We start from the raw sequence: 11,053 nt of genomic DNA, 5'->3' as shown, positions 1-11,053 counted from the left end.
GAAAACAAACAACTGCGCCTGCTTATTTGGCATTCTCCAGGCGAGCAAAATTAACTTGCCTTCTCCTATCCATCATTTTCCCGAGACGGTGTCAATCGTGAGCGAAATCAGCACTGGCCAACGGGCTTCTATACCTTTCATCCTGGTCCCCCTCTTTACGCCCTACGCTATATTCCACCGGGCCTTGAATACCTGGCTGTGTCACATATCAAACGGGAAACAAGCCCCCTGCGGCACAGGAGCAAAAATGCATCTCGCCAGCAGACAGTTGTCGGCAAGCGAGAGCAGGACGCAATAACCCATCAACTCCGCCCGACCGCAACAGGCCACGAGAAACGGGCATAGCTGATTGAGCACCCAGAACCTGGGCGAAACTTCTTTTCCGTCACCCATACGGGCACGAGAGAAGCCGACGGATGACATGGATAAGAGCATTGGGCAGAATGGAGGGGGTGTGTGCTCTCGCCTACAAGACCAGAGGTAAGAGCGACTTCGTTGTTAAGCCGGTTAAAACTATTTCTCTGTCAAAAACAGAAGTTCTGGTAGGCCAGCCAAGAGGTATACTTTGCTGATGGCAAGACACTGGGGAATGACAAGAGAGAGAGAGAACAAAGAGGAGCGATATCTCCACACGCACAACGGCAACATGGAACGTGATAACACACGAGGCTGAAAAATTTGCCAGCGGAGTATATTGTTTCATGTGCATCAGATGCCAAACGTACTATTGGTCAGCTGTCATGTTTGTCCGGGAAAATGACCTATTCACACACGAATATCGGACAAGAAGATGTGCTTGGTTTGGTGTTAACCACTCTCCTTTCCTCTGCGTCTCGGTTACCACTCATCCTATGCTTGGTGTCAATGTATCCTGCACAGGTAAAGTCACTACCTAGACCTTCTTTCCTCTTGCAAACGCCTTAGTCTGCGATTTCAGTTCACTAATTTATGGAAAATGCCTGAACCCAAAAAAAAAAAAAAAAAAAAAAAAAAAAAAAAAAAAAATTAAAAATTAGCCAGAGAGTCTCTGGAACGCAGAATTCTTACCGCATCCCCCTGCGGCCCGTTGTCCGCCCGCAAGACAAGAAAGCAATAACCTCTGGCTCAGGTTCAGGTTCAGACGCCAATACAGCACAGAAACAAAGGCTAAACTCCCCGCCAAGTTGATGATATTGCAGGATGTCACCTCATCGTCACGCTGCCCCGGATCGCCTGCCATCCGACCTTGTCAACACGAGATCAGACGAGCTTTCCAAGGCTGCAATCGACATTTTTTCGTCTTCTCCGCCACTAAGCTTACTTTGCAACGGCCTTCCCCATACTGTCTCCTTCTAGAAAACGCAGAGCTTCTCTTTCAACCATGGGTGATTGTGCAAGAGAACAAGAGACGACGCCGCTATCCAGATCTCTGCATCTTTGGTCTCGGTCCACAGCTATTGCCCTTCTCATCTGGTAATCGGCAAGGGACCGGCGAGATCTTCAAGAACCTAGCAGTGGCAACCAAGAGATGAGCCTTCTGTATAAAAAGTAGCCGACTCAAGAGAACTGGAACAAATTACGAGCTAATTCGGTGAAGCACAACTCTTCTATACTGCCAAGAAGTCAATATTCAGCACGATGTAGGTGCCGGATTCTTGGCGTGGCCGATCTATTTCTGCCAAGCCGCAGGCACTGCGTCAAAACACAATGCTGAACCCGGGGTTCGCGCGCGGGGGAGGGAGGCGATAACAACGGATGTAGAAGATGAAACGGCGGCTAATGTCACCCAAAACGACCTGTTCACTGCGTGTCGGCCAACATCCCGCCATTATATCCACCGAATTCCCTTTTTGCTTTCGCTTTCTTAACTCTCTTTTACCCTTTTTTGGCAGTCGTTCTTCCGGTTTCTCTTTTTATTACCCTTTGTCTCTCTCATCATCCAACTCAGCCAATTTCTGCAGCCGCGGCTAATTTAGATGAAGGACCTTCTCGAAGCTTTCTCCCAGTCACATCCATCTTCTGTGGTTGGCATTTCCAATTAGCCAATCCATCGACCCAAAACTGCCAAAACTACCACGCCCATTCGGTCTTCAATACGACCCAAGGTATTAGTGACCGCACCACCAGCCCGATCTTCAGATCCATCCTACATAGAAGATGGGACGAGATTCGATGCGACTTGTGAGCTCCTCTCATCTGAGCCCGCCGCTTTCCATTCTAATCCTGCCCTTCCACTTCCACGTCCCTTCTATATGCAACAGTGGTTGATGATATTCTGCCTTAAAGTTCATTTCTGACCTTCAAACATAGGCACTTATATTCCAGACTTGAGAAAAGCAGCCGTTCCACTCGCCGTCCGTTCTCATTTTCAGGATGGCAACTCCATGCCTCTCATCCTATTCCACTTAAAGTATCTCAAGTTTAGGCTGCTGACACTCTGGTTACTATCGCTACTCCTAAGTGACGTCCGGACGAAGGGTTCCCGCTTGAAGAAACACGGCCACCGGGACCATTGCTTTATGAACCATGGCCGGTGTGCTTCTTTTCTTCTTCGGCCTAGTTTAAGCTGCAATCTTCTTTCGTCTGGTGACTCGGCTCATCTGAGCTTTGGTGTTGCAGTCGTGCTCAACCATTTGTTTGGTTGATGTCACTATCTCTGACAGAGTCAAGGCACCGGCCAGCTCCGGCGAAGGTCGGAATTTGCATATTTGTTGTCGCGATGCAGCCAGCCACGGAGCGGCTACGGCCCACAATACACTTTTTCGACCTCTGGAAAGCACCCTGCCACCTACCCCAACATGGCAAATTTCTCGAACAGTTCCGACACCCTTCATCGGCCGCGAACCTGGGCACTTTTCTTGCAAGCACAAAACCCGGGTAACTTTTGACACCTCGGTCCCTTGACTGTCCCTGTGCACTTGTATTTCATTATACAGCCCGTCTTTCCCCACCGTACGGCCTTGTGTTAGCCATGCTAAGAATAGTTGATCTAGCAAGTGCAATTTCGGCATCATATCGAGGGTTTGCAGTGGCCTTCTTCTTTTCTACGTTATTATACGCATATATTCGCCGCTATTATACCTCATCATTACAGGAAACGGGCAGGTCTTCAATCTGAGGCTATACGGGCAATATATGCTGCCATCCAGTTTCCTGGAAAGAGTTGCAGCCTTTCATCTATTTAGTGATGCAGTTCGCTGATGGCATGCACTTCATACTTATTCATAATGCAGGTGCCAACACAACAGTGTAGTTGGTTATAACTCATTTGCGACAAGCCTTGGCCAAAGCCTCCAGGCGAGTGCCTAAACGGACTGCTTTATTAGGTTTGATTGTTTCGATCTAGTTGTCAAACTCTCATTCGCCTGCATTTTGCTTTTTGCCTTACCGTCTACTACCGTTGCCGCCGAGCTAGCCTTCCTTCCGTCTATTTTCCAGCCCGTTTGTTCTATTCTGCCAATTCGCCGTGATTTCACTGTCCTTTTGCTTTTGTTTTCTCATGCATATATCTTCCGCGATTTGCTTCCTTCTTTCCTTTGGCCAACCCGGAAACGACCAACTTAGTGAGTCCAGCCGTCTGGAATAATATAAAAAAAGGGTTTTTTTTACAGCTGGACTTAGCATAGGGTAGTTTTACCCTTGGCCTTGGAAGATTCTTGAGATATACTTATACTAACCTTGATTGCCTATTATTCCGGTTGCACAGTTTTGTCGATTTGCAACGTTACCACGCAGCTGCTTGTCGATGCGGCTGCCCTAGCACCGTCGCCGACAATACGACGACTCTTTTATACAGCTCAACAAACTTTTACATTGCCAAAAGTGTTTGTTTTTCGGACTCCTATATCGATATCAAAACTCACGCTTTCACAATCTGTGTTTCCTTATTCCCATTGGCTCCCCGGTCCCTTGTTGTTGGCAGTCTACTTATGGTACCGAATATCCCTCTGAGTTGATCTTGGAATGGCTCGCCCCTGATCATTTACCAACCCGTCACATACGTTTACATACTGATCTTGCCCCTGCCGGCAAGCAAAAAGAAAACGTGACCCGCACTTTTAACCTTTGTTATTATTTTAATGGAATTCTGTTTGATTCAACTGGTCTGAGACATGTTTTGTTTTGTTGTCAGTGCAAGGCACAATTTCAGAAAACCCAAGGCTATGTTGACGACTCAAGCGAGATAGGTCAACTTGGCCTATGCTAGGATGCTTCTTCTTACAGCGTACTAGTACTGAGACTGCTAAAGTTGTTATCTTTGTGTCCAAGAGTATCGATTGAACCGGCCATCCGCTACCGGCTCAAGTCAAGCTAAAACACGCAGCTTGTGTTTCCCGAATTTCCAGCTCGACGGCCCCTTCCCAACTGAGGAGGAGAAAGACGAGAGCGCAAAAATGAAGGAGTGACTTCGGTCCCGTCCTGCTATTGTCTCATGTGCTCGTTATATGTTTTGTAATATCCGCCCGTGGATTCCGGCAATCTCACGAACATGCCAGGAAATGTGCGTCATTATTTAGAAGCCATATGTGGCCGTACGGTGTCCAAGCCTCCTCTCGGAGTCCTCGAGCATCTGTGCCCTTCTTCTCGCTCTACAACATCATCTCGTTTCATATCATCTTTTGCGCTCTGGATGTTTCCCGGTCTTTAATACGAGTCCTAGCCCGAAAGCAGTGCTCGATCTGTTGAAGCCGGGGGACTAATGGCCGTTCCCCCTTATCGGTTACCTTCAACTTCGTTACAGATCTAGTGATACAGCCTGGAGTGATGATCTCTTAACAAGACCTTTTATTTTGGCAGTTCGACCTCCCACTTTCCATTTGTCTATGTCTCTTGTTTCGCAGAAACAGAAGTAACATATCTCAGCGAGTTACTAGACACCGACTTTACTCCTTCTGGGAAAAAAACGAAAGAGGTGTTTGTTAGCTAGACTCTTGAGATATATGAATCATATTTTGCCTATATATGTGGCGTTTTCTTGGACAAGGTGGCAAAAGGTCAACTTGTCCTTGTGACGGATTGTTGCCAACCAGCACATCGAGAGTCCGTCAGTCCATATCCTGAGCTGTTCGATTTTACTGTCTGTTTTGATATATGCTAGCATTGGCCTCAAGGTGGCTCTTGCGAAGAAGCATTGGCCGCTTTCCGTCCATTGGTCCAGCATTTCGGTATCCAAAACGCCCAAGGACAATACGACGAAAAACATTAATGGACGAAACCAGGCCATGAAGGGCTTACCATGCACCATGAGGCGGTTTCCTTCCTCTTCGTCAAGCATGGACCTGTTTTCAGCCGAAAGGCTCGGCATAAACTGGATAGAGTCTGGCCAGTATTCGAGCTTTTCGCCTCTTCGTTGGTGGTTTTTGCATCTGCTACTTTGTTAAGATACGTTTCATATTATATTATATTGACAAAAGCTGGCGAGACGTGCCTCGACCAGTTTTTGTCAGGTCATATATGGGTTCCGCTTGCCTTTCCCCGCGCCCGGCTTTAGCCTTGCCAAACCGAGATGGCACTTTAGAGAAAATAGAGAAAGTTGCCGAAAGAAAACAGGAAATGGGGACCCGAACCCGCGACGAACTGTCTCGCGTGGCGTCCATCCAGATGTATGCCTCACATACGCACACTCATTCTTTCCCACTTTCCCGTTTCTCACGTTCTTGTTTGACATTGTGTCTCGTGTTGCCTCGCTCCGAACGGCCCAGTGGACGGAAATGTGTTTAGGACCAGGAGAAGACGACAGAAATGGACAGCGTTTTATTCCGACATCCGGGAAAGGATCCAGTTGTAAGACTAAACAGGAAGAGGCTGAATTCGGGCTGTGAGAAGTAAGCGTCTGTATATTCCCCAAGACCGAGAACGACGTATAGCTTCTCTTCGTGCGTTATGTCTTCTCGGAATCTGACACAACAGCTTTGCCTCCTGGTGAATTACAAATTGACAGTGTATGACACCGGGTCATGACTATTCTTCTCCTCTCTCTCTCTCTCTCGTCTTCTTCTCTCGCACGCCTCCATCACTTTACCCCTTGTTGTCTTGTCTCTGCCACAGGCCTTGTTTCTGAACATTTAGCCTCTTCTCCAGGTCACAGCGACGTTATTATGGTCTAGAAGAACAGTGCATTGTCAAAGAGCAAAGCGGGACGGGCAATTGATGTTCAACGTCCTGGTGACCTTGGACGGGTAAGGTGTTGAAAGATGGCGAACCAGGCACCAGCAGTGGCAATGGCACTAGTTGGAGGCCAATATAAGGGGGTGTAAACAACGGCAGCAAAGCAGGGGCAGAAGGATGGATCTGATATTCGGTGCTGAAGCAGCCACTCTGTATTGTAAAGCGTCGAGCATAAACAATCTGGCTTCTAGCTTTTATTGTAACTATCGACTGTCTTATGTCTCGGGCATCACACTCTATTTTACCCGTTTTGGTTCTGGTATATGTCTCTGAGCATTCCAAAGAAGAAAATTCAATGCATATTGTCTACTATCGTAGAATATAGAAGCAGGCCACGCATATAGACAGCCGTCTTCCTTCCATTCTTCTAGTCTTTCTGAAACAAGCCTGGGTATAGTAGAAGGGCTCTGCGCTGGATGGCTGCAGTACAAGGTGTAAAGAAAATACGGGCCTCAAACTGGCAGTGTCGACAGCGCTTCCAGGAAGTGGAGGTGATAAAGGGAAGTGGTTAATGGGGGCGTGCAGTAATATTACTTGTGGCATTGCCTATGCTTCCAATTATGGCCATTTTCTGTGTCACCATTCTTGTCTCTTTCTTCCCGGTGCATGAATTAAGCAAAAACGATAGTCACAGTATACGTTTTTTTTTAAAAAAAAAAGGCCTACAGAGGAAAAGAATAAGGCCGAGAAAAGGATCGAATGGTAAAATGGAAAATCGATGTATAGAAAATTAACAGCAGATATTGTGAAAGAATTCTGACGAGAAGCAACGCACGAGACAGAGAAGATAGTCCACTACAGTCTTCGATAGGTCCTCGAGAGTACGTTCCAATGCAGCTTGGGGCTAATCATGCTCGGACGTGCAACTGAAAAACAACGTAGATTCTGCAAAAGTAGATATAGAGGGAGACAACAATTAGATAAGTCTCAAAACAAACGCCGTTTCCAATGCAAAAAGCAGCACAAAGATGCGCCATTTGTTAAGCAGCCACGAGAGCGTCAAGGCTACTCCGTGCGCGATCCAACATAAATGTCCCATGTCTATCGGATGCAATGCCCACTCGACTGTTATTGTCGCATGCCGTGTAAGAGCAACAAATAAGTAAAACTGAGAAGGAGAATATGTGCTGGGCGGTGAGGGGTATCTATCGGTAACTAAATAACATCATATCGTTCGTCGTAGGGTCGTCTTTAAATCTGCGTCCAGATAATGTTTCCGTACTGCAGATCAAATCTCATCTGCGTCCGACAAGAGCGTGGCTCGCTCGCCGGCGGTGTCCACACCGTACGGATTCGCGGAGGTGTTGGACGACGACGACGCCTCGGAATGGTCGACATGGTTGTCGTGCAGGCTCCGGCGGCTTAAGAGTCCTTCGGCGTCATATGTGTTGTTGTCATCATCGCCACTATCGACGACGGCATGGTCGTCATAACTATAAGTGGCCGGCGACGAGGGGATGGTGTCGAAGCGCAGGTCTGTCATCATCAGGGCCAGGATTAGAACAGGCACGCAAAAGGCAACGGCGACAGTCAGCAGGGATGTCATGGACTCTTGGTAGGCGCGGGTGATGGCCATGCGTTCGGGGCTGCCCCAGGGGTACGACGTAGCGACGACGACACTGGAGTAGATGGCAGAGGCATTTTGGCGGGCAGGCTCAGGCAGGTACAACTCGAGCTTGGCGGGTACGAGGCGGGCCCAGAGCGCGCCAGAAATGGCGGCGCCGACGGCAATGCCGGCCTCTCCCATAGTCAGATAGACGGCAGTAGCGGCCGCAACGAGACGTGGGGTACTCGATACACTGGCCTGGATGCCAATCTGGGTGGGGACACTCATAAGACCGGCACCGGCACCGACAGCGACTTGGGTGGCGACAAGGCGGAAGGTACCGGCGTCCGCAGTGCGGTACACAAGCATAAGACTGATGCCAGTCAGGTAGACGCAGGCGCCGGTGACAACAAAGACCTTGTAGCGGCGAAGATGGCGGATGGCAACGGAGGCACTGACGGCGGCGATGGTCGAGGTGAACGAAAAGATCTGCGTAATGCGACCGGCGGCAGCGACGCTCTGGTCATGGGCGACGAGGAGGTAGGAGTAAAAGTAGGGCTGCACAGACAGGTAAAAGACGGCGAAGAAGAAGAATGCCACGCCGCAGCCGGCGCAAAAGGTGACGGAGCGCAGGAGCGTTGGTGGGATCAGTGGGTGCGGGGCCCAGTCCGGACGGGCCTCCCAAGCGGGGAAGACAAAGATGAGAAGGAGCAAGCCGACGACAATGGACGAGACAATAGCCGGGTTGCTCCAGCCGCCCGTCGCTTTTTCGGCGAGGGTCAGCGGCAAGAGAACCAGGGACAGCGATGCACTCAGAACGAGGATACCGACAACATCGAGGTCGACAAGAAGCTGGCGGAACGTGGAGTATGCCTTCGACCCCTTGATGCTAGCACAGCTGCTCTTACGGGCCAGGCGACTGCGGCTGCCACTGCTGCCAGGAGTGTGACGGGAGCTGGTGCGGCTGAGGCCGGGGAGGCCGCCGGGATCCTCGCCGCCAGCATCACCACCAATGCCGCCACCGCCGCTCTCGCTGGACGAGCTCTTCGGTCGGGGCCCACCAAGGCAGCTGCTCCGGCGACGCTGGCGATAACGATGGTTGCGCGACTGGTAGGCACTGACGGCGAGCGAACCTCCGAGAGGGAGGAATGCGACGGGGAGAAGGATGGCCCACATGGCGTAGCCCCAGCGCCAAGAGGTGGCGTTGATAATGGCGGAGGCAATGGAGGGACCAACCCAGACGGTGATGAGAAAAGGCGTGTCGGGTAGGCTCGATAGGAGAGCGCGGTGGCGCAGATCGGTCGTGTCGGCAACGAAGATCTGGCTCAAGACCTGGAGACCGGTGATACCGGCCGAGTACATAATCTGCGCGGCGGCGAACGTCTGGACGTTGTGGGAGCACGCCATCTGCACGTAGCCAGCAACGCACAGCAAGACGGCGCCGAGGAAAGCCTCAAAGCGGCCAAAGACGTCGGCCAACTTGGCCATGGGTGGTTTGATGACGGCTGAGGAAAGAGTGGGAGGAGACGAGTCAGCAAAGACGAAACGACGGGAGGGCAAATTGAGAGCGGCCGGGGAGGAAGGGAGGGGACCAGAGCTCACCATTGACGACACCTTGGACAACGACGACAGTTGAGAGCAGGGAGTGGTTCTCGAACGAAGAAACGGCAAAAGCAGCCAGCGGCGCAGTAACTTGCGCCTCGAGAGAGGTTGTAAAGGCGACAAGTAGCAGGCCGCAGTAGGCAATGGCTAGGCGGCGCTGGGAGCTGGTCAGAAAGGCGGTTTGGGGAGGCATGTTCGCGACGGAGATGAAGTCGGAGTTGGCGCACGAGGACGAGGACGAAGACGAGGCCGAGCCATCAACGTCGGCATTCAAGACCGGGTTGCAGTCGGGATTGGTTTCAAGATCGTTTTCGAGATTGGCGACGAAGCCGTCGCCAGAGGAGACGTTTATCGCGGTTATCAAGTCGTGGGTCTGGTGGCGCTTGCTCCCGCTGACAGATGTGGTTCGTGCAGTGTTGTTAGCGCGGGCAGCTGCCACAGTGTGAGCACCTAGCTGGTGCAGGTTGGCGGCGCTAGGGGCACGGCCAATGTGGCTGGGCTGGTCAGGCGAGGAAATGGCGCCGTACGAATAATTCCGAGGCCGGCTGGACAGTATTGGCCGTGTCGGCGGTGCTGACGGCGTTGTCGGCGGCAGGAGGCTGGTTTGTTCGCTACTTGTGACGCCGTGGACGGCAATGGTCTTGTCGGTCTTGTCGGTCACGTCGGTCACGTCGGTCACGTCGGTCTTTTTGGTCTTGTCGCTGGTTGTGTCACTCGCGTGGACAGTATCCTTAGACAGGCCCGACATAATGCTGCAGTCGGAACCGACTCTCGGCAGTGGGTGACTGCTGAAGTCGTGCTTCGGAGGAGGGAGAGTAGGAAATGAGAAAGCTGTCAAAGCTTTCCGAAGACAGAAAAGATGCCAGACAGTCTTGTCACGCACTTAGCCTCACAGGAACGTCTGTTGAGCTTGGTTTGTGTGGCTCTACCCGCGAAGAGTGAGGTTATCCAAGGACCAGCCATGGGACACAGATCTAGATGACGACGATGCCATCGATCTGGACACGGTTGGGAGGCGGCCAAGTGAGTGCCCGCGTAAGTGAGGAGGAGACTAGGAGGGTGTAAAAGGTAGAGAGGGACGAGCGGTAGAGAGGAGAAGAAAGAGGGCGTCAATGTGAACGTCGAGGTACATCAAGTTCCCTTGCGCCTCGGCTTCTCTGCATCCTGAGCTGAGCAACAAAAGACAAAATCGGCAGAAGAAAAGAAAACAAAAAAGGAGGAAAAGATGGCACCACTGACCCTGCAGACTCCTATTTAACTTGTCCAGGCAGCCACGGTGTATGGGGCCATTTTTGAGGAGGATGGTGTGTGGGGAATCGACATAGGTTGGGGGTCTCCGAGTAAATGATCACAGTGGGGATAGAGGATGTATGGATGACAATGAAGCCAAAAGATGAGGAGAGAGCAAAAAGAAGAGAGAGAGTTCCAAGATCTGAGAAAAAAGGGGGCGGATATGCAACTCTGCAAAAAAGAAGAAAGAGCAGTTGTTGTGGGCAGCACCGCTCTTTCTTTCTTTCCATCATTCATCCTCGTGAACTATTGACGTGCTGTCTGGGAAAGAGCGACGCACGTGCGACGCGGCGTTGATGCGGCCGCTGCTCGCACCTGCCCGTTCTGTCCACATCCCTCCGTATTCTACGTTCGCTGCCTCCTTCCCATCTGCCCATTTCCCCGTTCAGGAAGTCAGTATGTGTGTGGCGCGCTATTTCCGTTTCTCGCCGCTCTCCAGTCGCCTTTCGCCCTTCATCCGCACGTCCA

General features: G+C 51.1%; 1 protein-coding gene across 1 annotated transcript; it reads right to left on the bottom strand.

Moving 5' to 3' along the window:
* Nucleotides 1-7,375: 7,375 nt before the first annotated feature.
* Nucleotides 7,376-10,043, bottom strand: SPBR_06614 (siderochrome-iron transporter (MirC); the record flags this gene model as incomplete). The annotated part of the gene is made up of 2 exons (XM_040764870.1): nt 7,376-9,198; nt 9,296-10,043. 2 exons carry the CDS (start codon nt 10,041-10,043, stop codon nt 7,376-7,378), a joined length of 2,571 nt encoding a protein of 856 aa, XP_040616314.1.
* Between the last annotated feature and the right edge of the window lie 1,010 nt (nt 10,044-11,053).

Source organism: Sporothrix brasiliensis (assembly GCF_000820605.1).
Source record: "Sporothrix brasiliensis 5110 chromosome Unknown Cont20, whole genome shotgun sequence".
NCBI lineage: Eukaryota > Fungi > Ascomycota > Sordariomycetes > Ophiostomatales > Ophiostomataceae > Sporothrix > Sporothrix brasiliensis.
Note: the sequence above shows the minus strand (reverse complement) of the source record. Positions and strands in the feature narration are given on the sequence as shown.